General features: G+C 62.4%; 1 protein-coding gene across 1 annotated transcript; it reads left to right on the top strand.

Annotated features, from left to right (window-relative positions):
• Nucleotides 1-324: 324 nt before the first annotated feature.
• On the top strand, nucleotides 325-20,184 carry NR5A1 (nuclear receptor subfamily 5 group A member 1). The gene is made up of 6 exons (XM_075716613.1): nucleotides 325-426; nucleotides 1,267-1,408; nucleotides 5,182-5,822; nucleotides 14,701-14,820; nucleotides 15,354-15,501; nucleotides 19,937-20,184. Exons 1-6 carry the CDS (start codon nucleotides 325-327, stop codon nucleotides 20,182-20,184), a joined length of 1,401 nt encoding a protein of 466 aa, XP_075572728.1.
• Nucleotides 20,185-26,309: the final 6,125 nt, after the last annotated feature.

Here is a 26,309-nt window from a genome sequence, read left to right as displayed (position 1 = left end):
CGCCCCCAGCCCGTGTCCCCGGCGCCGTGAGCCGCCCGCTCTCCCCAGAGGAGGTTCCCCAGCCCCCGGGGGGCTGGCCGCTCGCCCGCACCAACATGGAGATGCTCTTCCAGGCGCTATAAAGGGCTCCGGCTCCGGCACCTGCCGCTCGGTCTCCGCCGCGCCGCGCTCCCGCTCCGCACCCGGCGCAGGGGCTGGGGCCGCCCTCGCCCTCCCTGTCCCTGTCCCTGTCCCTGTCCCTGTCCCTGTCCCTGTCCCCGTCCCCGTCCCCGTCCCCGTCCCGCTGAGCCGCCGGCTTGTCCCGCAGCAGGGCCGCTGGAGGGGATGGACTATTCCTATGATGAGGACCTGGACGAGCTCTGTCCGGTCTGCGGGGACAAGGTCTCCGGGTACCACTACGGGCTGCTCACCTGCGAGAGCTGCAAGGTAGGAGCCGGCTGGGGCTGTGCGGGGCCGGGGCTCTGCGGGGATGGGGAAACGGGGCCGGGGCTGTGCAGGGATGGGAAACGGGGCCGGGGCTGTGCGGGGCCGGGGAAATGGGGCTGGGGAAACGGGGCCGGGGAAATGGGGCCGGGGCTGTGCGGGGAAACGGGGCTGAGCGGGGACGGGGCTGTGCGGGGATGGGGAAACGGGGCTGGGGCTGTGCAGGGATGGGGAAAAGGGGCCGGGAAAACGGGGCTGGGGCTGTGCAGGGATGGGGAAAAGGGGCCGGGAAAACGGGGCCGGGGCTGTGCGGGGACCGGGGCTGTGCAGGGATGGGGAAAAGGGGCCGGGAAAACGGGGCCGGGGCTGTGCGGGGACCGGGGCTGTGCAGGGACGGGGAAACGGGGCCGGGGCTGTGCGGGGATGGGGGAAAAGGGCTGGGAAAACGGGGCCGGAGCTGTGCGGGGCCAGGGAAATGGGGCTGGGGCTGTGCGGGGTCGGGGCTGTGCGAGAGCTACAGCCGGGGCTGTGCGGGGACGGGGGCTGTGCGGGGACGGGGGCTGTGCGGGGAAGACGGGGCCGGGGCTGTGCGGGGAGTGGGGAGGGGGCTCCGCAGGGGCCGGGGCAGCGGGGCCGGCCGCGGGCCACTGCTCGCCCGTTTTCGTTAGCGACGGATTGGCGCTCGGCGGCGGGACGGGAGCCCCGACCACGGCGGGAGCCTCCGTCGGAAGCAGGGACGGGGGGATGGGATGCCGGGATGCCGGGGTGCCGGGATGGTGGGATGGTGGGATGCCAGGGTGCCGGGATGCCGGGGTGCCGGTGCCCACGGCATCGCCGCCGCAGGGCTTCTTCAAGCGGACGGTGCAGAACAACAAGCACTACACCTGCACCGAGAGCCAGAACTGCAAGATCGACAAAACCCAGCGCAAGCGCTGCCCCTACTGCCGCTTCCAGAAGTGCCTGACCGTGGGGATGCGCCTGGAAGGTAGGGCTCCCCGCCGGCCGGCTCCCCGCGCCCACGGCCGGGCTCCGCGGCCGCCGACGGGGCCGGGGGGGCTGCGCGGGGCTGCGCGGGGCTGCGCGGGGCTGCGCGGTTCCCCCGGGGGCGATCGCGCTGTCCCCGGCCGCCGCCGCCCGCCCCCGCCGCCTCCCCGGGCCGGTGATTCCCGCCGCCGCTTCAATTCCGTTTTTCCCTCCCAAGTTACAAAAAAATTCGTTTTTTCGCGTCGCCTCCTGCTTTTCCTTTTTTTGTTTTTGTTGTGTTTCCCCCGGGGGCTTTGGCTGCTGCGGCGTCAACTTTCCAGGATTTTCTTTGCTGGCAGAACGGTTGGGAAATAGCGTAGAAATTATTGTTTTCCTTAAGCACATAATTCCAGAAGCTGAGACTTAAGGAAAACGTTAAAAATGACGGGGCTCGCGATAAAACTGCTGCAGACCCACCACGAATTATATTTTTCCTCTTGGTGACATTTAGTAGAACAGATTTCTCGTCTGACTCTCGGGGAGTGCAATTGCATCCCCCACGGCCGCCACCTCGCTCATGTCGGAGAAGTCGATCCCGATTGAGATACCAGAGCCGAGCCCCAAATCCCCCAGTCGTGTGCTGTGGTTTCTGCAACGCTTAGCGCGGGCTGACAAAAATGCATTCGGGGGGGACAGATCGCTGGCAAGCGACTGCAAAGCAAAAGCAGATGTGGAAAGGAGCCCCCCCCACCAGAGCCAGCCCCCCCCACAGCTCTTCTCCCCTGAAATCGTTTGCATTTTGCAGCGGATGAAAGCAGCCAGATGCGCTGACGGGGCTGAGACCCCTCACCTGGCCGGGCTCGCTGCACAGGGCTTCGCCCACCCGGGAGCTCAGGGCAGAGCGCGGGTTAATCGGAAAGTACTGCGCGTACTCGCACAGTGGCCTCTCGCTTCCAGGAGCGGGCTGAGAGCCTGCGAGCAGAGGCGCAGGAGTAAGACACAACATGGAGCTGCAAAATCAGCCCCTGCAAACTCCCCGGGTGGGCCGGCTTCCAGCCCCATCTCCAGACAGATCCCAATTTCCCTCCCCTCCCTGGACTGGAGTTACTGGTGCCCTGCATCAATCCATGCACGCTCTGGCAGTTTTGACCGGTGCTGCAGGAGAGTTTGGGCGCTGGGCAGGGGCTGGGGGCTCCAGGGGCTTCGCTTGGCATGGCGGGGGTGGGACAGGCACGGTCTCAGTTTGGCCATTTTCAGCAGTTTTTGCTCGCCGTGCAGCTCATTTGGTCCCATAGCCCATGAGGGCAGCAGCTGGGATTTTTTATTTTCCTGCTGTTAGCTCCTTAGAGGAATCCTGCAGCCGGGCGGCTGGCGGGGATCACCCAGCAGAGGGTGATATTCCCGTGGGACCGTCTCTTGTGGTATAACCGGAGCCCACCTTCCCTCAGTCCCTGGCATTTTGGGGCAGGGAGTCTGAGGTGGCACTTCGAAGGCGAGCCTCCAGCTCCACAGGACAAAAGCAAGCCCGAGATGATTGATTTTGGGGACAGTGTTGACACTGGCCCCCCTCAAAGTGCCCGAAGCGATGCTGCAGCGAAGCCTGGCCGGGGAGAGCAGCACAGCCCTGGCCCAAGCCTGCCCGCACCCCCGGGCACCCCCCGGGCACCCCCATGCCCCTGCCCAGGCGGGCAGAGGTGGGCGAGGGGAGGCAGAGCTGGGCGGGCAGCGCTCGCCAGCCGGGGGTCTGCGCGGGGGCGAGGGCGGGCGAGGCAGAGGAGCGGGAAGGGGAGCGCAGGGTGCGGTGGGTGCCCGCGCCTGCCCCTGTGCCGTCTGGCTGCACCCCGGGTGCGTGGCTCGGGGGGCTGCCTGCAGATGGTTTTGTCGGGGGCGATTTTGGGGGGTGCAGGCGCTGCTTGGGCCCCCCCTGCTCTGGAGGTCAGGGTGCATCGGGTGCTTCCCGGCAGCCAGCTGGGACACGGCAAACGGCAAGTTGTTCCCGATCCCAAGTGAGGCACAAACAGCAGGAAAAGCGGAGCAGGAGGGAATTAAAAGGCCTCTTGGCCCTTTGTGTTCTTCCTGGGAGAGGGAAGGAGGTGTACTAGCGGTCGCCTGCGGAGGGTTTGTCAGTCGGGGCTGTGAGCACCTCTCGCTGCGCGTGGGTGCAGGCAGCACCAGTGGGGTCCCTGCCTGTGCACCCTTGCCCAGGGTCACGGGGATCCTCCGGGGCATGGCTGGGCCCAGCCTCGAGCAGTGGTGGAAACACGTTACTTGGAGTTGGGGGGGAGATTGGGCTTTCGGTGTGTCCTGGCATGGCCGGGCTGCGCGGCTGGGGATGCCAGACCTGCCGCTGCCAGCTCGGGCTGCATGAGGGGGTCTGCCCGGGGGGGATCCCGGCAGGGGTACACACATGTGCTGGCTGCAGCCATCTCCCTTGTACCCCTGGAGTTAGAAACTGCCCCGGGGCAGCTGCCTGTTGCCCAGAGGCGCGTGGGCAGGCTTTCAGGAGCGGGGGGCCGCAGCAGAGGATGCCTCTGGCCGCCCTGCTCCCAGCGAGATGCTGTTTTCATGAATAAAGAATGAGGGAGGAAGAGCGGGGCGGCTCCCCTGGGAGCACATTCCTGCTCGCCCTGGAAATGCTGCTGCTCCCGGCCGACGCTCCCGCATTTCCAGCCTGCCCAGGGAGAGTTTGGGAGGTGCCGGGGCTCTCCGGGGGGGCTGGCCATGCTTCCAGTGGCCGCAGGATAAGTAGGCAAAAGAGAGGCAGAGGTAACAGCTGAGACACAAAAGCAAGACCGCCTGCTGTCAGCAGGGACGCAAACTAGCAGAGGGGTTTTTTTCCCTTTGATGCTAAGTCTGCGGGCTGCGCTCGCTGGCGCGCTCTCCTCCATCTGTCTGCACCGCCGTCCAGCTCCCAGCTCCCAGCGAGCTGAGGCTCTTCCAAGGGTGGGCCGGGGCAGCAGCCCCTGGGAGCGCAGCGGGGCAGTGCGGAGGCACGAGCTCCCGCTGCAGAGAAGCACCTGCTCCCCCGTGCGCTGACACATTCTTGGGTTTCTTTTGGGGTTTGGAGGGAACATCTGCTTTGCTACAGCCAGGAGATTGCGATGGGGCCGTCCGAGTGACTCTGCCAGTGGGGTGCTGCAGCAGAGCCCCTCGGCCGTAGCTGACACCCAGCAGGGACGCGCAGGCTCCTGCCTGAAAGCTGGCGCGGCCCTGCCGCGGTGTGCAGTGTGCCCGGCTGGGGCTGCCAGCCGTGCTGCCTGTGAAAGGGGCAGAGATTTGCAAAACAGAAGCATGTGCAGCCTGGATGCAAGCAAACCAGGGTCTGAGAGGGCTGTGGGGTCCCAGGCTCTGCAGAAGCAAGGAAATCCTGGGGCTGGTCCAGAGTCAGGGGTCGTAAAAATGGAAGTGGGTGTTAAGCCACCTCATCTCCCCGGGTTTCACCGGCTGTCCCCCCAACCCGTGAGGGATGCAAGCTGCTTTATCCCCCAGCCCATTTTATAGCTAAAGCCAAATGTCTCTTCCTTTCCTCCAATTCCCGGAGGCTCTGAGGTTGACACCAGCAAGGCAAGAGCCGGGGCCAGGCACCCCAACCTGCCATGCCACATCCCTGGTGTGCACGGCTGGGCTGGGAGCGGCACGGTCCTGCCAGCAGCTTTCTGGGAAGGTCTCCCTGGTGCCCCCCAGCCCAATTTGGCCACCAAATCCCCCCCTCCATCATTTTCTCCATGCCGTGTGGAAGCGCTGGTCTCCCTCCATGTGGGTTCCCTGCAACCTCTGCCCTCTCTCTGCCCCCAGCTGTGCGTGCCGACCGGATGCGCGGAGGGAGGAACAAGTTTGGACCCATGTACAAGCGGGACCGTGCCTTAAAGCAGCAGAAGAAAGCTCTGATCCGTGCCAACGGCTTCAAGCTGGAGACCGTGCCTCAGATCGTGTCCCCAGTGCAGAACGACTACAGCCTGTCCTCCACCATCCACAGCATCCACGCCATGTCCAAGACCTTGCCGCCCAACCCTGCCGCCCTGACGCCCGTCGACTACGAGCGCAGCCCCTACGGGACGCCGTCCCTGGGAATGACTGTGCCCAGTCACGCGCCGCTCGCCAGCTACCACTACCCCTCCTTCCCCAACCGCACCATCAAGTCCGAGTACCCGGACCACTACACAAACGCACACGAGTCCGTGCCCGCCTACGTGTACCCAGAGACCTACCCCAGCAGCTCCCCCCCCGACATCCCCGAGGTCATCCTGAAGCTGCTGCAGCTGGAGCCCGACGAGGCCCAGGTGAAGGCGCGGATAATGGCCTGTCTGCAGCAAGAGCAAGGCAAAGGCCGGCACGAGAAGCTCAGCACCTTCGGCCTCATGTGCAAGATGGCTGATCAGACCCTCTTATCCATCGTGGAGTGGGCACGGAGCTGCATCTTCTTCAAGGAGCTGGAGGTAGGAGCCTGGGCAGGGGGGAGGGATGCTGCAGTGGGCGGGCGGCGGGAGGCAGGTAGGATTGGGGCTGAAGTGCCATGAGGAGGGGGTGCTGCCATGGGCAGGATTGGGGGTGAAATGGGGCAGGATTGGGGCTGAAATGCCGTGAGGACGGGATGCTGTAACGGGCAGGACTGGGGCTGAAATGCCGTGAGGACGGGATGCTGTAACGGGCAGGACTGGGGCTGAAATGCCGTGAGGACGGGATGCTGTAACGGGCAGGATTGGGGCTGAAATGCCGTGAGGACGGGATGCTGTAACGGGCAGGACTGGGGCTGAAATGCCGTGAGGACGGGATGCTGTAACGGGCAGGATCGGGGCTGAAATGCCGTGAGGACGGGATGCTGTAACGGGCAGGATCGGGGCTGAAATGCCGTGAGGACGGGATGCTGTAACGGGCAGGATCGGGGCTGAAATGCCGTGAGGATGGGATGCTGTAACGGGCAGGATCGGGGCTGAAATGCCATGAGGACGGGGCAGCACCCATGGGCATGCGCCCGGGGCCGCCAGCACCGCAGATGTGCTGGTGCACCCCCGTCCTGCCCCCAGCTCCCCACGCAGCAGGGCTGGAGGCACCGGGGCCCGGCTGCAACGAGGGAGCGATTCCCACTGTCGCCGTGGGGCTAATGATTTCAGATTCACCATGGCGGGGGCAGGCGTGGAGGCAATCGCCAGCAGAGTGACTGCGGTGTCAAGCTCAAGATATAATTGAAAAATGTAACGTTGAGGAATTATAGTTGAGACAATTCTCTCCTCCGCCTTTAGGAGGAAAATCGATGCCGTCAGGTGGGTGCCTATTAGCACCAGGCAGCCGGGGCAGGGCTGGCCAGGGCAGGGGACACCACCAAGCCTCCTCCGGAGCCAATTCTGCCGCCGGCAGCCTGCAAGCGTGCCCGGCTGGGGGACCTGGTGCTGCCTGCGTCCCGCCGGCACATCCCATGTCGCAAATCCCCCCGCACGCTTACTGGGGCCAAGGGCTGGATTAGCAGGGGTGGGGCAGCCTCTGCCATCCTGCAAACCTTGCCAAGCTTTCGGACGTTTTTCCGTTCATGTTCTGAGCTGACCTAAGATCCCAAAATGGTGCAAAAATGGGAGAGAAAATTTTGCGACGTGGCCAAAACCAGCAGAGCCACGTCCCAGGGCAGCTGGGAGACCCCGGTGCCTCCCTGTGCGCTGAGTTTGAGGCTGTGCTAGCCGGCTCTGGCCAAAATCACCTCCCTGCTGCAGTGCCCCAGGGACCGTGCCCCGGGACAGGGCCAGGCTCTTCCCCGCGCCCACCCCGCAGGGTGCCACGGAGCCGAGCGTGGCAGAGCCTCGTGGCTCAAAATAGCCCCCGGCTGCCAGAACAGTGTCAGGAAACGGCATTGTGGGGGTGGGTCAGGCTCATTTCAATCATATCAGTGTCCAGCCTGGATTTTGGGAACAGGGTGGTTGTTGTTTTGCAGGAGATATTGTAAACAGTGTAAATTCAGCTCCCGGCTGCGTTGCCGCATAGCCTTGTAGCTCCATTGTCAGCCTGATTGTGCCACCAAAATAGGCTGTTTCCGTGTGAATCCACATCGGCGGGCGCTCCTCCTCCCGTGGGGCTCCGGGCGAGGTGGCAGCACCAGAAGCCTCACCTGGGCAGGGCCACCGGCGTCCTGCCGGGAGTGGGGCACGTCCCCCGCCGTGCCCGGGACACGGGACGTGGTGCCCCAGGGAAGGGATCTGGGCTGGGCATCCCTGTCCATCACTGCCACCCCGGCGGCTCGCGCCTTTTGCCTTCGTCCACGCGGCAAGCGCAGGGTGGATTTCCAGCGTCGTGCAGGGCCAGGGACCGCAGGACGCCACATCCCGCCCTGGCTCCGGAGGGAGCATGAGAAAGCGTGGTTGTCGCCGGCCACGGCTCCCTCTGAGCGCCCGGCACGGGGCTGCGGTGCCCGGACCCCTCTGTGCCTGTGCCCCCCGGGGACGGTGCCGGGGCTGCCCGCTGCCCGTCCGGCACGGCGCGTCCTCCCTGCTGTGGGGCGGTGGCTTTCCCGTGGGCACGCAGAGAGGAGCCGTTGGGAAGCAGGCGTAGGTCCGCAGTTCCTGAAACCCCATTCCTGCTCCTACCATCGCGTAAAAGCAAACAGCTGCTGGGGCAGTAAATGAACTCCTGCTAGTGCGGAGTTTACGGCTTTACCCTAAAGCCCGCTAGCACAGAGTAAAATCGCGATCTCGGAGATCGATGGCCGTCACGCAGGCAGTCCCCGCTGGGTGCTCAGGGCTCCTCGGAGCAGGGGATGCCAGCAGCCCTCTCCATCCCCTGGGAATGTCTGCGTGAAGGCGATGGTCACCATCCCCAGCCGGGGCAGGGCTGTTGGCCGAGGCCAGCGCGGGGATCCAGGCTGGAAGGGCATCGTGCTGGGACATGGCTCCGGGGCATCATACGGGGCTGATGCCAAGCGGGGAGGGGGTGCAGGCGGGTGAGGAGGGGGTGCAGGCAGATGTCCCCATGCACGGCGTCCCCAGCTGGAACATTCCCAGCACCCATGTGCTCCTGCTGCAGGGCTGTTTTGCAGAGAGCTGGCTTCTCCCCCGGGCCTCGCAGGGAGCCTGGAGAGGAGGGAGCAAACCCTCGGGGGCACGGGGACCCGCTGGCTCATGCCTGGCCAGGACGAGCCTTTGCTCCCTGCCCAGGGAGAGAGGGAGCAGCTCCCCCCCGGAGCTGGCAGGCCTTGTTCCCATTCCTATCCCCATTCCCATTCCCACACTTGCAGCCCGGCGAGGGGCAGCGGCAGACCGGGCGCTTCGCCGTCTCCTCCTGGCAGGGTGGCCGGGGTGGGGGTCTTTGGGAGAGGCCCCCCCCGGCTCCGCCGCCGTGCCCGGGTGAGGAGGGGGGAGATGGGCTAATGGCCTCTTGACATCGGCTCACACGCCACGTCCGCCCGCAGGCGCGGGGCAGTCAGATTGAAAACAGATTTAACTTCCCAGATATATCGTTTCATTTAAGGGCCAGTAATTCTGTCAGTCTGCCACTGACAAACGAGGGTCCCCATGCCAATCCGCTGGGGAGACTGATGTCGCGGCGTTCATCTCGTGTCACCAGGCAGAGAATTACGGACTGCGCTGGCCTTCGGAGGCAAGACTAATAATGCCGCGCGGCAGAGGGGGATTTGGGGGCCCGCTTGTTTATCGAGGGCCGGCCAGGCAGCCGCGGCGCGAGGCCGCGCGGGCGGAGGTGGAAGAGGTCAGCGCTGACGCCCATAAATACGAACTTTAACTGAGTCTAGATGAGATGTGTCAGGACTGAGGGAAGATTTGCAGCATCTCTTCAGGAAGAAAAATATGGGCTGGGGGTGAAATATATTTTGTTGGGTCGCGAGTCTCAGGCAACTTTGTCCTTTCAGATGTAATTTTTTTATATATATATGGAGCGAGACAGACAGAGAAATGTGCGTACACACGCACACTTGCACACTCACATTGTGTCTGGGTTTGGTTTGGTTTATATGTGTGTATCATGCACAGCCTGGTTTATATAGGTGTTCCTGCCATGTGTACACATAAATATCCTGCACACAGGGGTGCAGTGACCTTTAGATTGGGATGAGCAGCCAGGAATGTTAAACAAATTGCCGTGGTTTCAGCCCGAAGGCCGGGCTGGGCTGAGTGTGTGGCGGGTCCCTGCCGCCGGTGGCGGGGCCCGGCGCAGCCGTGGGGAGGGGGGTTGATGCCGGTCCCCTCCTCGGCCCCTCCTCGCCGGGGGGCTGGGGCAAACCACCCTCCCAACCGTGGGCAAGCACCCCTTGGGGGGGGACGCTGAGGGCAGCACCGATCCCACGGGCCGAGGGGTTCCTGCGGGTCGCTGGGTCTGTCTGCTGGGCTGCTCTGCCCCGCTTCTCGTTAGGGACCCCGGAGCCACGCCGAAGCCTATTTGCAGTCAGTCGCTTCTCTGCCTTTAGCCTGCATGGGTCATCTTGACCCCATCTCCTGGCCAACAGCCAGAGAGTTTCTGGCAGATTTAAAGTCTCCTTCTGGTCGTGGATGCTGCAGCAATGCTTAGCATGCTATGCACTGGGGGAAATGTGACGGCTTTCCCTGCCTGCCGGCCTCCCGGCTGGCACAGCCCTGCCCTCGCTCCCGGGGCACAGACGCGGAGCCACGATGCCCACGCAGCCTTGCAGCCGGCTGCCTGCGAGCACCAGCGAAAAGCATCAGCCTGGGCCACAGCAGCGTGCTCTGCCAGCGGGGAGATGAGATCCCGGCCCTGCTGCACTGGTCCTGGCAGTTTTTTGCTTTAAGATGCCCATTGCAGTGGTATCTGGGCAGGGGGATGGGGACCTGCACTGACCATTAACACCTTACACTTGTGTGGGGTTTCAATCGCGGGTGGCTGGCGGACCGTAATCCACTTTCGCACTTCTCGGTAGCCAAGGTGACGGGTCCTGCTCGCACCCGGTAATTGCCCGAGCTGCGGGTCGGGGCACTGGTGCGTGCTGTGCACCTGCGTGGGAGCTGCTGGGGCAAATCCTGCACCAGTGATCTGGGAGGAGGCCCCGAGAGCATCGCTGGGGCTGAAGGCAGGTCGGGCGCATCCGAGCACTCCTCGTGCCCGTGGCACGCTGAAGCCGGGCAGGGGGAGGCTGGGGATCGATGTCCTGGGGCTGGCTCAGGGCTTCTGAGCAAAGCGGGGTTGCTGGTGCGTCACTGCTTCATAACGCTGCAGAGGTGTCTGAGGGCAGACGGCGGTGCCCGCGGTGGGGGATGCGGTGCCCGTGGTGGGGGATGTGGTGCCCGCGGTGGGGGATACGCTGCGCCAGCCACGCGGGGAGCAGTGAGCACAGCGGGGCCGTGCCGTCCCCGTGGGGGTTTGGCTGCGGGATGCTGAGGCGCTGGGGTGGCCTGGGCACATCACGGGGAGCCCCAACACTCCCAAGGGCTTCCTCCCCTCGTGTCTACGGACCCACAGGGAGGGTCGCAGGAGGTTTAAGACTCTCACGTGGCACGTCTGCATGTGGGTCCTGCGCCCAGGCAGCACCATCCGTGCCTCCGCACACCCTGCGTCCCCTCCAGCCCTTGGGCTGAGCCCGTTTGTCGCAGGGAAATGGATTTTTCTGTGGGTCGCAGGCCTTCAGCAGCGAGGCACTTTCAGCGGCCGGGTGGCAGGGGAGTGCTTGCCCTGCATGGGGAGCATTTCACTGGCGCATTTTGTGAATGGGTTAAATGCTTGCTTTAAAAACATAATAATAAAATCGCCTCTTAAAGACAGCTTGCATCAGGTCCTTGATAAAGCACTCCATTGAAAAGCCTTGACATTAAAAGAGGAAGATCCGTTGCTTAACTTTTAAAGGCGAGAGTGTGTGCGCGCCGCCTCGCCGGGAGGCTTGATTGACTCTGCGTGGCCGTCCATTAGCAGCCCTCTCCTCCCGGGAGGCCAGGCTGGCGCTGGGCACCGGGGAGCTGATCTCCAGCCAGGAACCCCCTTGCAGAGGAGCCACACCGCCGGAGCGAGACCGTGCAGGGATGCCCGCTGCCGCCCCAGCCCGTGGCACAGGAACACCCAGCTTGGTGCTGGGGTGCGGGCAGGACTGGGGTCCCTGGAGATGTCCCCGAGCCCTGTGTGGCCCCCAGAGCCCCCAGCCCACCCGGTCACGCTCCCATCCATACCCTCCCATGCATGGCCGCATGGCTCCAGCATGCAGCAATGCTCCCAGGAAAGGGCACGGCACACCGGAGCGTGCCAGCAGCGGAACGGCCGTGCGGCAGGCGCATGGGGCAAAACGTGCCGCTGATGGGATGTGGGGAGTGGCTCTGCTGAGGGAGCTGAACCTGCCTGCGGAGTTTGAGAGAAGCTGATTAGTCATTTTTAAAGAAAGAAAAGAAGCTTTCAAAATTGTTGAGATGCTTCCTTTTGGAAAAGCTGAATCTTTTTAAACCATTTTCAGAGCAAAACCTTCAGTCTGTCCCTTCTGGAGGTCATCCCGCTCAGGAATGAGGCACAGGAAGGAGTTTCCAAAACAACGCCGCGACTCAGCTGGAGCGGAGGAGCTCGGCAGCGTCCGGGAGCGCGTGGCTGGGCTGGCAGCGTGCTGCTGTGTCGGGAGCCCAGCTCCCTGCGAGGGCTGGCCGCGGTTGCAGCAGCCACTCGCCTTGGGGCAGAGGTCATCAGGAACGCAGAAAATCTCCATTTTGTTTTGATGCAGAATGAGCTTTTCCCCAGTTCTTTGTTCAGCAGCTGAACAGAAACCTCACGGTCTGTACGGCTGGGCCGCGTACCGGGGCTCCTTCACCGGCTCGGGCGATGTGGCGGCGAGCCTGGCCTTGGCAGCCCCATTGCACCCATTGCACCCATTGCACCCATTGCACCTCGCTGCAGGCAGGTTTCACACATCAGGCAGGAGCGGGCACCGCAGCCCCAGCTGCCATCCCTGCCTCCTGTGCCGCACCTCCCTCCCCGCGCTGCTGCGCGTCCGGGTCCGACCACCCACTGCACTTGAGAAACAAATCCCAGCGGCTCGCGGGGGGCGCCGGGCTCCGAGACCATAAAGCTCTTTCTCATCTGACTTCTATTCCTTTTGCAATCTCCCAGTACTGGTTTATTGCAGCCTCTTCAGCAAAACGAGGGTATTATCCAGTCCTGTGATACTGCATCTGTCTTCCTTCTATTAAAGGCAGCGAGCACAATGGCACTGCAGAGCTCTTCTGCTGGCGCTGAATTTGCTCTGCGGGGAAGTATTACTGATAACCCCTGGCCCTTTCCCTACAACACCAGCCTTGCAGGAGAGGGGGGCTCGGGGCAGGGCAGGGGTTCAGCTCTTTGCAGAAAGGAGTTGGGGTCCCGCAGAGAGCAGCAACGAGGGGACGAAGCCGGTGACCCATGGTGGTTTTCGGCGGGGCGGAGGGGAAGGCAGCTGAGCGCCGTGCCTCCTGCCTGCTCCTGGGGCTGGGAGGGCAGCACCCCCATGTCCAGGCACGGGGGCCTGGCATGGCTCTTCATTTTGCTGAACGCAGCTGCTGGCTCCAGCGGCTCATCCTGCCCGGCTTTCCCGCGAGACTTTTAGAGGTCCTTGCAGTTTGTCTCCTGGGTTGAGCTTTTTACCCGGGGCATCTGCAGGCATTTCTTTGAAAGCGTAGCTCTGCACGCTTATACCTGTGCCTGCACGTACACAGCGGCACACGTGCAAATGTGCACATGATCACGCGTGTGTTGATGCGTGGGCAGGGCCCGGCCCGGCAGCTGCAGGGCGCAGCGATGCCCCGTAGCCAGCGGCTCCCCCGCAGCCCTGCTGCGCTGCGGCAGCTGTGCCCCCCCCGAAACTTGCCATCCCGGGCAGGGAGGCGAGGATGGGCACCGTCTTCTTTCATTTTAAAGTATCCAGAGGGGCTGTCCGGAGACACAGGGCCTTTGTGCAGCAGCCGCGCGTTCCCTCCCACCCGAGCACCAGGACGCGGCCAGCAGTCATTTTGTTAAAGATTTGTGTGCGGGTCGGGGACGTTGTGCCTGCTGGGGGAAAACCTGCGCTGATAAGAGCCAGCAAGTGCCAACTGAAACGGGCTGAGCTGCTTCAAAGCTGGCTCTGCGCAGCCGCCCGGCCCCTCTCCTCTCCTCCAGCCTGGGGTGCCCCTTGCTGGGGGTGCAGCTCCAGCTCCCCCTGCCCGCCCGAGGGGACCCTGCTGCCGGGCACGGGGTCGGTGCTGTGCGAGCGCAGTGCAAGGGGTGTGCAGCGTGCGTGCCTGCAGGCGCTGGTGGTTGCAGTCCTTGCTATAGACGCCAACCAGTGCTGTGGGCATCAGTCGTGCCGTCCCCTCCTCCTGCCCACTGTGGAGGGAGGGCTGGAGGTGATGCATGGGATACCGGTGGTGAGATGAAGTGGAGCACAACGTCCAGCCCGGTTACATGCCAGCATGGGCAGACATGGTGTCATGGTTTAGCCAAAACCGGGACACATGGGAACCAGGAGCCAGACCAGGGCTTTGCAATTAACGTTGCATTAATCAGGTGCAGCACCTCCTTGCTAGGAGATGCTCCTGCTCCTTGTTCACCATCAGGCTGCAATTTCCACGTATAAATGTGTGTGTGAGACTTTGGGAAATGCTCTGCAGGCACAGGGGGTGAGGAGGGTTTCAGGTTTTTAAAAAGAACGGGGCTTTTGCCAGGCTGCAAGGGTCAGGGACAAAGTCCTGGAGGACAAAGTCCTGTCCCACCTGGAGGAGCTGGATTCCCGAGGGAGGCGAGTGATGCCCCCTGTGCTCCCTGTGTGCTCCTGCGATGGGCCAGCAAGCAAATGTGTGCACGAAGCAGATCTGGGGCCAGACAAGTCTCTGTAGATCAGGTCACCTGGGGGCCTTAAGGGAAGGCAGAGGTTTGTCGCATCTCCAACATATCACGCTGGTGCCGTACCCATGCCAAGGCATTGCTCATCCTGGTGGCAGAAAGCCCCATGCACTCTCTGATTCATGTAACACCACCAACGACTGGACTTGCTGCTCTAATTCTGGGCACTTGAGCAGTGAAAATAGGTTATTTTTTTGATGCTGATGCTAGTTTGGTAGAAAACCCCTTTCTGTTGCGCTCAGCGTGAGACACAGATGGGTGCGGGTCCTGCCCAGGTCCGATGCTGGTGCGGCAACGTGTTGTAGCAGCTGACGGTGTGAGTTTGAGCCATTGCTGCTGCAGGGCTGGAGTGTGGAGCAGACCCTCAACGCACAGAGCCGGGGGCTGGAGGGGTGGTGCAGGGACCGGGGCAGCCCGACCCCCTCCTGCCAGCCAGGAACGAGCCCGTGCAGGCGCAGCCCAGGCTGCCCCATGGCCGTGCGTGGTCGGCCATGCCCCGGCGCGATGGGTGTCAGCGGCGCTGCTCTGGCTGTGTTTCAGGTGGGCGACCAGATGAAGCTGCTGCAGAACTGCTGGAGCGAGCTGCTGGTGTTTGACCACGTCTACCGGCAGCTGCAGCACGGCAAGGAGCACAGCGTGCTGCTCGTCACCGGCCAGGAGGTGAGCACCGGCCCACAGACACCGCAGCGGCCGCTGAGGTTGGGGTGGTGGGGGCCACAGGGGTGACTTTTGTCTTATTTCTGGCTGAGTGCAGCTGACGGGTTGGTTTTGCTGTGCTATGGGACTGCTTGTGCACAAGGTCCTGTCCTATCCCATCCCATTCCGTCCCATCCCATCCTGTCTCATTCCATCCTGTCCTAACTCACCATCCAGCTCCTGCTTCTGGAGAAAAATCCTTTCTCATGGGAAGATCAACAGTGCACCTGCACTTGCAGAGACGGGGTGTGAGAAGGGGCCCTTTCCCTCCCCGGGGGCCGTTTTTGGCGATGTGGGCACCCATGATGCCAGCGCTCTGCGAAGGGCCCCTCTGTTTTAAGCGGCGCTGGAGAAACGGGGTTCCCGTTTCACCCATCAGCCTTCACTTTGATGCCGCTAATTCTCGGTGCCCAGCTCCTGCCCTGCACGGGGTCCCCTGCACACAGTTTGGGGGGGGGCTGGGGCCGCCACAGCTGATGCCGTCCCTGTCCCCGCAGGTGGACATGTCAACCATCGCAGCCCAGGCCGGCTCCATCCTGAACACACTGGTGCTGCGGGCGCAGGAGCTCGTCCTGCACTTGCACTCGCTCCAGGTGGACCGGCAGGAGTTCGTCTGCCTCAAGTTCCTCATCCTCTTCAGCCTCGGTGAGTGCTGCCGTGGGGGGCACCGGGACGATGGGCAGCCACATTTGGGGGTCACAGCTGTGCTGCTGCGGGGTCTCGGGGGGGTGGGAGCGCGGCTGGAGGGAGCACCCGCAGCCCAGTGCTGGCTGCTGCGCCGAAAGGCGACAAGAGGGCTGGAGCGAGGGCTGGGGGGTCTGAAACTTCTCCCACCGCGGGGCCGGGCTCTGCCCCCGGCCGTGGGGGACGTTGCCAACTCGTTGGCCAAGCAGAGCCTGTTTTGGTCGCTCGCCCATCGCACCAGGCGGGGAAACAACTGGCTGATAGGGCCGCGGCAAAACAGGCATGTTGACAGAGGCGGTGGCCGGGGACAGCCCTATCTCCCAGGATTTGCGTCAGAGGGCCCGTGCCATGGGGCAGGGGCTGCGCGCGGCTCCTGATTAGGCTCAGCCCCGGAGCCTGCGGTCGGGCCGAGGCGGCGGGTTCACACGGTCCTGCCTCAAGTAGACAAAATACGCAGGAGCCGCAGACGCTGCTGCCAGAGCCCGCAACGTCCCTGGGGCTGCGCAGCAGCTCTGTCCACCCCTGCCCCGCTCCTGCTCTGCTCCTGCACCGATCCTGCACTGATCCTGCACCGATCCTGCACTGATCCTGGCCACGCTCCCCATCCACTGCAGCCAGGGATGCATCTCCTTTTCCTGCGGGCATCACCCCGAGGCAGGGAGCCCTGTCAGAGTCCCACTAGAGCAATCTCAGCCCTCAGCGGGGTGGCACGGCCATGGCCGGTGCTGAGAACCACAGGGACCCCAGCGCAGCCAGCCGTCTTCATTACTGGTGCTGACACCTTCCCCTCGGCCCCATCCCAGCTGGAGATGTCACCTCCCGGCACGAGGATGGCAGCGGGGCCTGCGAGGGGCTCAGCTGGCTGCTGTGCTCCCGGCTCACACCTCTGCCTCTGCGGCTGCTTCACTTCCCACATCTCCACGGCCGCTGCTAATTGCATGCACCCGGACAGGGCAGGAACCAGCATCTCCCTGGAGAAACTTGTGCTTGCATCCCTGCAGCGCCTGGGCGCTGGTGCTGAGCCGGGACGGTGAGCCCAGCTCAGGGCAGCTCTGCCTCCATCCCCATCCCTGTCTCCATCCCCATCCCTGTCCCCATCCCCACCGATCCCTGACCCTTTCCCCGTCCCTGTCCCAGCGCCTTGGTCTGCGCTTGCACTTGTGCACCATGGGTCCCATTCTGGGGGGCTCCTGGCAGCAGCTCTGTCCCCCATTGCCAAGGGCAGCAGGCCATGAGTTGCACCCTGTGCCGTATGGCCACCGCTGCATGTTTTGGTACTTAGTTGCTTGACAGAGAGTTTGCGGCGCTGTGTGTCACCGTCACTGAGGAGCCAGCCTGCTCCAGGAGCCACTGGGTTAATGGGTTAAGTGGGAGCACTGACGTGCTGCAGGCAGTGGGAATCCGCTCCCCCGTCCGAGGGGCTGGGGTCAGGGCCAGTCCGGTCTGAAGGACCCACTGGTTTGACTGGGGTTTGCTCGGACGTGTCCCTCTCAGCAGGCAGGTCCGGCATCGGCGGGGGGCCCGGGCAGGGCAGGAATCTTGGGGTGCGGGAGCAGCGCTGCCATCCTGTCCTGCACCTGCGGCATCTCCTCCTGCAGCTTTCTGTTCCTCTAGAGCTGTTTTGAAATCCAGAGAAATTAGATACGAAAATTTGCTGTTCAAACAGTGATAAGGTGTGGCACAAACAGTGCCCAGGCTGGGAAATAAAGGAGCCAGTGGGGCTCGTGCCCGAGCTGGGACCTTCCCTGGCCGCTGCCCTGCGGGCTCAGCACCGGGACGGTTGGTCACCCCACGCCACCCCACGTCCCCCCACCATCCCCCGGCACGGCATGGCACGGCACAGCAAGCAGGAGCAGCGTCTTCCCAGAGCACAGCCAGCACCGGCGGCCACGGCTGCGGTGCCGATTGCGGCTGCGGTTCCACTTCCCTGGAGCAGCAGCTTCCAGGGAGGGCATGGAATCAAATAGCTGTATTTTCCCATACATCATTTTGCCCCAAATCCAACTTTTTCTCTCCATATTGCAGAGCTCACTTGGAGTAATTTGCCCTTCGCAGGCTCAGCTGTAGAGGATGGGATTGTGTATTATGTGCGGGATGTAATTGCCTTTAACAAGAGAATTTCCACATTTACCACTCTGCCACAGCACAATCAAAGCCAAGCCCCGCTCACAAGAGCTGCCATTTGAGTTCTAAATAGATTTCTCTCCTGAGCAGGTAAAGAGATTTAATTAAAATTAGGGCTTCTCAAAATAGCAATATTTATGAGGACGGCACAGGTTAGCTTTGTTCTACAGAAGGGCTTAATAGAGCCTTAATGGATTGACCTATCATTCGATTTCATGACTTACATTCATGAAGCAGCTACTCTTGGGGAGGGGAGGAAGAGAGGCTTTTATAGCCCACATTCCCTTAAGCGTTTGCAATTTATCAGCAGCTTCTCCCAAACAAAAGGAGCTGTGAATAGGAAGAACACTTGAGGGCATAGAAATAATCCCAGGCATATCTGTATGTGTGATGGGAGGCTTTGTCACAGGACAGTCTTTGCAACTGCTGCAGTGTCTCTAAATGAAGTGAGTCAATGTTATTTGGACAACATTCTTTATTCCTTGCAGGAATGAAAAGATTATTCAAATATTCAATTAAACAGTGAATAGGGTCTTTCAGAGAACCAGGTGAGTTCATCGAGTAGAACTAGCTATTGTTGAGCCAACTCAGGGGATAGATTTGACATTTATCAATATAACTTCTTTTTTTTTAATGACATGCACAATAACCTTATGCAGATAAAGAGATTTCATAACAACAACCCGGGTAGAAGGGAGACGGCCACAATAGGAGCAAATGTGCCACGGGAGTGAAAAGGGAAGGGTGATCTGATAAAGTGCATCTTGGCACGACCTGCAGCACCTTGTGCCTGCGCCACGCGGCGCCCGGCCGCGCAGCCTGGCCACGAGCATGGCCAGAGGCCGTGGCCCCCCCAAGGGAGCCCTGTGCGGCCAGGTAGCATGGGGGGGCCACAGGAGACCCCCACCCAGCAGTCGGGGTCCTGTCCGCTCCCTCCCGCTCAGCCACCCACCACCAGCACCACGCTTTGCCCTCCTGACAGCTGCTCAGCCCTTTGGCTATGGCAGGGACCCATCTGGGTCAAAGCCGTGTTTGATTCCCCTCTTTTTTTGGGGTGAAAGCCAGAAATAAACCCCAAACACCCAACCGCCTTGGCCAGAACCCGGATTTCCCTGTTCCCAGCCCGCCAGCGGGATGTGTCCGGGCTGCCAACGCGGACCTGAATTTGGTCGTGCGTCAGCGACTGCTGGACGTGGGCAGCAGAGCCGGCAGTGCCGTTACCCGAGCGCAGCGCTGCTGGGCGCCTCCGTGCCGTGCAGTAAATCTGTTAAATCCGCTCGCCCCAAATGGACTTGGTGCCGGGGTTTGCAGCAAGGTCTCCCGCGGGCGGGCACTGAGATACCATCGCTGCATGTAGCTGTGGCCGGCTGACGGCGCAGCACGCAGCACCATTTCCCTAAAGCCACTGAAATCTGCGTGCGGGGCTGGTTCAACAGCGTGTCGCGCAGCTTGAACGCCAGTGCTTCGGTCACAGAGCACTCATGGCAACCTGAGCACCGAGGCAGCACCCTCGGAAGGCAGACCCCAGCTCAGGCTGCCCCAAAAGCCTGGAGAAACCCCAAGCCACCAGCCTGGGCTGGCCCTGCAGTCACCCTCCCACCGTGGCTGCGGCTGCAGGGCGGTTACAGACTGGTTGTCCCCAGGAACAATCTCTGCCCTGGGACTGTGCGTGCTCCGGCTCTGCAGCATTGCCATCGGGGCTGCGATGGCCCCTCGGCTGCCAGACCCTGCCTGCACCTTGGTGCTGCTGCCGGCGGCTCAGCTTCCCACCCTGCCGGCAGCAGAGCTGGCAGCGGGATCACGGGGGAGCTGCTGCGACCCTGGCAAGGCACGGAGGATTAGGGTTTCCAGGCTGGTGAGCCCTGTTGCCACATTGGAAAGACAAGGTTTATTGGGGAATTAATTGAGCCGTTTCCTCGACCTTCAGGAATTAAAGGGGGCTGATGGCAATGGCTCCATGTGCGTGGGTGCAGCCGGTAACAAGTTTCGGCTTTGCAGCTTTCTGGGTGGCGAGGGCAGGGGGGCGCGGGCCCTCCCACTGCTGATGGGGGTTTGGGTGTCCATCTTCAGCGCTGGGGGAGACCCGGGAGGCAGAGCAGAGATGGGGAGCCCACGGCCAGGCAGGGACGGGGCGCGGGACCCCTCCTGCGCTGCGTTCTCGTGTGTGAGGGGTGCTGATGCAGGAGCACGGGTTCCTCCCGGCGCAGCGCGGTACGGATGGGGCAGACGCGCGGGTTTGGCACCGTTTCACCATCCCGTCCCCACCTTGCAGATGTGAAGTACCTGGAGAACCACACGCTGGCTAAGGACGCTCAGGAGAAGGCCAACGCGGCGCTGCTGGAGTACACCGTCTGCCACTACCCCCACTCCACGGACAAGTTTCGCCAGCTGCTGCTGCGGCTGGCGGAGGTCCGGGCGCTGAGCATGCAGGCAGAGGAGTACCTCTACCACAAGCACCTGAACGGGGAGGTGCCCTGCAACAACCTCCTCATCGAGATGCTGCACGCCAAGCGGACTTGAGCGCGGCCGCGAGCACGGACCCGGCGGAGCCCCGGCGCTGCCAGCGGCACGGCAGGGGCAGGACGCGCGCCCAGGGCTGGCGGGCCAGCGCCGCCTCTCCACCCTGCCTTTCTCAGTGATGCTATTTAACCTGTACTATTGGAAAAGTCCCAGATGGTTTATTTTAATACACAGTCAGGACAGTTGATGGCTGCAGGGCCCATCGGCAGCGCTGCCCCCCGGCTCCTCTGCATGCGCGGTGCTCGACCTGTCGCCTGCCCGTCCCGGCTCTGCGGCATGAAGGAAGGGTAAAGCCTGTCCCGGCGTTTCTCCTATTTATGCTCCTCTCCTGCTGCCCCTACCAGCCATTTCTCCACCGCTGCCGTCCCTCCCTCAACCCTGCCCCATGTCTCAGGGCCCCTCGTGCACAGGGCAGGGGAGGGGTGAGGTGACCCCCCTGGGTTGCGGTTTCGCGGTGGTCGGGGTGTCCCCAGGCACCAGCACAGAGGCAGAGGATTTCTGCAGGAGCCAAGCAGAACGCCAGGGCTGGGGCTGGAGATGTCAGCCCCACGCAGCCATGCCGGGACCCCAAGGTGTATGTGCCTGGGTCCCCGCTCCTAGCTCCCCGCAACGTTGCTGCATGCTCTGCGTCCTGCCGCTGCCCCGGCCAAGCAAGGGCAGGTGGGGACGGGCAGTGCTAAGCCCTCGTCTGAGATTTGTTTTCTCAGCGCTTGCCAGTGCTGGAGGCACCAGCCGTGGCTTTGCAGCCCGTAGCAGCTGCAGTGCCCAGAGCCCATAGGTGTCTCTGGGATGTCAAAGCTTTGCTGCACAGGCTCTAAGAGATTCGGTACCAGGAGCAGGGGACTGTCCTCGGGACGCTTTGGGCCTGCGGCCCTGCTGCTGTGCCCTCAGTGCCAGCACAACGTCCCTGTGGCTGGAAAACTTTGCAGATCCCCGTGCCCGGGTGGCATCGGCACAGCAAACCGAGCTAGTTCCCGAAGCGTGAGGAGGACAGGGTGGCCCCAGGACGATGTCCCCGGGCAGCGCAGGTCCTGCCTTGCTCCAGTCGTCAGCCATGTCCAGGCAGTGCCTGGAGAAGAGCCAAGGGGCAGGATGGGGCCGGGGATGGACCCCAGTCCCCTCCTGCCTGCAGGCGATGCCGGCAGAGCAGCAGAGAGGTGCAGGGTCAGCCCTGGCACCGCAGGTGCAGGGGCAGCAGCAGGTCCAGGCTGCCCAGAGCTGCTCCCCGTCCCAGCACATGCCCAGGGGCTCGGGGGAGCTGGGGGACTCTGCAGCCCCCTCCTGCATTTGCCTGCCCAAGCACGTGGGTAAAGAGTAATAAGAATTGTCCTGCGCTTCATGCGGGGCCGGGCTGAGCCCCCAGACCCCCCCGTCGCGCTCTGCCATGTCCCCAGGTGACACCAAATGCTGTGCTGAAGCCACAAGCGAAGCGCTGCCAGTTCCTCTCCCATCGCGGGACAGGGGCTCACAGACACGACTGGGCAGCACTGGGGGGGCTGCAGCCCCCCGGGCTGCGACGTGCCGGACTCTCGCCGCTGCTTTCTCTCGGTCCAGCCACGCTCTCCTCTCCTCCCGCTCCGCTGCCGGGCAGCCCAGCACGGCCCCCCCGCCTCGGCTGGGCCCCCCAGCTCTGCTGGGGCTCCTCCAGCGTGGCTGGGGTTGTTTCAGGTTTGTTTTCCACGGCGTGTGTTTGCTCCTCGTTTGGAGGGGGCCGTCATCCGCCGCGGCTCTGCGCAGAGCCGGTGCCTTGAGGAGCTGCAGACACTGCGCCCGGAGCCGCACGGTTTATGGAAGCTTGTTAGATGCAGAAGAGCATGTTTGTCTCTGCTTTTCAACATGTTTGTGCATTTTCCTCCTGAAGTCTGTGGTTTGGTTTCACCTTCTTCTTTTTGTGAACTTAAAGAACTGGAGAAAATGGTTTGGGAGGTAAAAGATGGTTTATTTTCAGAAAATGAAAAGTGTCCTTAAGTGTCTCTCTCTCTCTGTCTCTCACATCCTTTTCTCCCTCTCAACCCTCCCCTTCCCCTCTCCCCACCCTTCCTTCCCAGGCAGGAGGTTGCCAACTTCCTTGTCAGGAGCAAACCACTGTAATAAATTTTGCAGTTCATTTAAAAAAGCAGGCTTTGTCTTTTTTGACTGTCTTTCTAGCCCTCCCTGTTGGTGCCACCCCCTCCCCCTGGCTCCCCAGGGGCAGGTGGGGTGCCCTGCCTGGTGTCCCCGCGGGAGAGCAGTGCTCGGCCCCGGCAAGCCCCCGGTGCCCATGGGTGCCGCCTGCCTTCGGCGGGACGGGGGTGCGATGGCTGCGGGAGAGGGGTCGCTGCTGTGGTGTGATTTGAGGCATTGGGGACTCGGGATCTGGTTCAAAGTGCTGCTGGGAATTGCCATAGCGACTCTTGAGTGTGTTTTGCAAGTGAGCTCGTGAATGACGACATTTACGGGCGATTAGCTTAGACACAGGATTTTTCGCGTAGCCCGTGGTGGTCACTGTGGCCGAGAGCCCCCGGCGCGCTGTGCGCTGCGGTAGGGAGCAAAACCACAGCAAAGCACAGAGCTCCACGATAGCTTTGATGACCCATCTGTACGTAGTGCAGTGCTGGGAAGTGCCCCGTGCCCTGGCGCTCCCCAATCCCAGCGGCTGCTTGGCTGGCTCCAATAACCGGAGCGATGGGCTGCGCTCACGTCTCGCTCTTCTGACCAGCACAGGGCTGCTCTAGGGCTGCAGTTCCCACCAGCGCATAAATGCACGCTGGCCAGCACACGCCGCGCCGAGACCAGGGATCGCAGCGCAACACGGGAGACAGCGCACGGGGGAGTGCAGTGCCCCGGTCCCCTGCGCCGCGGCCAAACCGCCCTCCCCTGCGGTCAGCTGTGTAAAGCCACCGCACGCTGCCGCGCCTGAACACGAGCCCATTCCCATGGATACGTCGCAACAAGGAGAGAAGGTTGCCTTTAAAATCAGCATTTACTGTCATCATAATCAGCAAAAAAAAACCCAACACATTTTATGTGCTCTAAACACTAGGAAGTTAACAGGAGAACGAGTCGATGCAAAGAACAGAGGGAGAGACAAGCCGGGCTGGCGAGGGGCCACGCCAGCCGGGTGCGAGCCCCGGGAGGAGCAGGGAGAGGATTTTTGTCCTAAACAGCAGAAGATGCTATTGAAGTCAGCCGCTTTAGATAAGACTCGAAGCCAGCCGCTGTCTTCCATAGCGCATGTGCTTCCTGCACGTCCCATCCCCAGCCCTGCCCCGGCAGAGCCGTGTGCCAGGCCGGCAGTGGGGCCGGGGGAGGCAGCCGTCCCCGCCGGCACGGGAGCGCGGGCGCACCGCCTGGGCACGGCTGCCACAGGCAAAGCTGGGCTTTCTCCCATGCCACCTGCTCCGGGTCCCCCACGCTAAACAAGCTCCACTGGCGGCAACAGCAAAGCAGCACCACGTGCTGCCGGCGGTGCCGCGGGGTGGCTGGCGGCAGCGCTGCTCCAGGCCAGGTTTGGCCGCCCCGGCAGAGGCTACACGAGCCGTGGGGACCCCCGGGCCAGCACGCAGGAGTCACGGCGAGTACCTGCCTGTTGGTCGCCTGCCCCTGGAGAGGAGCAGGGCAGTCTTCAGCAGCAGATGAAGCCCCGCGAGACCCCCACGCTACCCCAGTCCTGCCTTGGTTGTTTCTGCACATGCTGCTAGGAAGAAGCACAGGGCTAACAACTCTGCCTGGGCGAGGACAGCCCTCCGCATGGAAGCCAGCTCCTCCGACCTGCCGTCCTCCCGGCTGCTGGAAGAGCCTCGGCGCTGCGGGCCCGTCACCCAGAAACTTCTCAGAAACCTAAAGCAAAAGAGAGACGGTCTCAGCTGCGCCGTCAGGGAGGGGAGGGCAGGGGTCCGGGGCAGCGGGCGCGCTGGTGGGGGTCCCACAGCGCGCTGGGAGAAAGCACAGCCCCGACCTGCCACGGGACGGAGCACGGCCAGCCCTGCCTTTCGCTGCCGCGGCTCTGCCATCCCACGTCCGTCCCCCCGCCCCTTCAGGGGGTCTCTGAGATACGGTCCTTATGGCAGGGAGCCAGAGCAGCCTCCGTGCACGGGGGCTGTATGGAGAAACCTCTTCTTCCCCCTGCTCAGTAATTAGCCCACCGCGCACAGCGCCAAGCTCTGGGAGCGCTGAGGAATGAGGTTTAAATGGGATTTAAGGAAAATACCAGCGCTACCGTGGCAGAGAGCACTGATGTCACACGGGCTGCGCCTCCTTCCGTCAGGGCACGAGGTACCTCTGCCCGTCGGGAAGGACCGCGGCACCGACGGCAGCGGCAATCCCACCGCAGGGCAGCCCAGCGGGGTCGGCACGGGGGGGAAGTCTGCATTTCTCTGAGCACCCATGACACTCGGGTGCCTTACTGGCTTTGAATCCCCCAAATTCGTAATTTCCTTATTATTTCAAAAGTAATCTTATTTAAGGCGGTATGGCGAGAGTTGCAGAATTACTCAATATTGATCACAGAACGGCTGGGCCATGGAGACAAGATCCATGTTGCTATGCGTGGCTTAGCAACATATAAATGTATTCAAACAGAATAATGAAATTATCGTGGGGAAACAAAGCAGCCATCACTTGAAGAGATGGAGGATGTGGAGGCCTCTTGGAGCTCTTGTTTGCCAAGACAAGGAAGACGGTACGTATTGTTTGTGCAAATATGCGAACCCCCGCAGCCATCCCCTGCTTACATAAAGGGTGTAATGAATCCGGGCAGCGCGCTCGCTGCAACGCGCAGCTTTGTACAGCTGGGCTGGAGCTCATTACTGCGGAAACGTGCCGCCTCTCCGAGTGAATTGAGTCCTTGCGGGGGGAGCCCTAATACGGGGGCTGGGGGAGGCGGGGAGGGACCCACAGGGCAGCGCGCAGCCCGCGCCTGCCTCCCGGCCACAGCCACGCTGCAAAACTCCTCATTTCTGCCGTTCTGCTACTGGCCTGGTATTTACCTGCGTTTTCTTCGCCCTCATCCTCACACGTGTTAACGCACCGCTGGGAGCCCATCCCCACCTCCCCCATGGACCCACCGGCTCCTCTTGCACTCGGAGCCAGCGCGATGCCCGCAGCTCCCGCGGGAGCACAGGTGAGGCGCTGGAGCAGAGAAGAGGTGGATCCCAGCCCAGATCCAGCACAGCTTTCCTGGAAGGCTGCAAGCCATTTAAGCCCCCGGTCTCCCACCAGTGCCCAGGGTCCAGTGCTCCCCCCGCCGAACTGCGGGGCGGGCGGGCTCCTCCCGGGTCTCTGCACGCCCTCCTGCAAGCCTGCTGCTGGTACCACCGTAACTTTGGTTAGAGCTGGCTGGAAATTTTCAAATAAAGATACCTGGGGCAAAATATGTCTCTTTTCAATAAGCTATTTTGGGAGAAAACAAATAGAAGAGGGAAAACAGTGTCCGTTGCAATGATTTGTCTCTTGTTCATCAACAAGCACACAGGTTTACGGCTTCCCCTGGCAGCTGTTATCCTCAAGAGCTACACAGCAGCTTGCGCTGTTGAACAAGCTGTGAAGACGGGAGCCTGTGCAACGCTGAGCTGCCCTGGGGTCTCCCAGGCATTACTACAGCTGGGCATTACTGCCTTTTATTTTTTAATGGCTGGAAGCACTTGTCTTTGAGCCCGGCGCCTCGGAGCAGCGCAGCGTAGCCGGCACCAGCGCTGTGCCGCACGCCGGCTTGCATGTACACAAGTGTGCAGAGGAGTGCTCTTCTGGTTCAAGGAGATCTTCTCGTTCACCCCAGGCTGAAGGACTGCCCAACCAAGGCCTCCCTCGCCCCGGGGCGGGCGAGGAGCCGCTCTCGGTGCTAGCGGAGAGGGTGGCTGTGCACAGCGCTGCCCTGCACCCACGGGCTGCTTCCACGGCTGTTGTGCATCAGCCCGGCGTCCCCACCGTCCTCTGGGCAAGACCCAGGCTTTTAAAAACATACTGAGGGCTTACCTGAGAAAACAAAACCAAACTAAACAACCCACCTCTTTGCACAGCTGGAGTTTAATTACACATGTGGCTAGATTAAAATACGCAGGAGCAGGTGAGGGTGAGAGTGTGGGGGGTCAGAGCACAAACGCACGTGCTGGGTGTAGGTCTTGCTGTCTCTGAGACCCCACTCCTAC

Source organism: Pelecanus crispus, chromosome 9 (genome assembly GCF_030463565.1).
Source record: "Pelecanus crispus isolate bPelCri1 chromosome 9, bPelCri1.pri, whole genome shotgun sequence".
Classification (NCBI taxonomy): Eukaryota; Metazoa; Chordata; class Aves; order Pelecaniformes; family Pelecanidae; genus Pelecanus; species Pelecanus crispus.
Note: the sequence above shows the minus strand (reverse complement) of the source record. Positions and strands in the feature narration are given on the sequence as shown.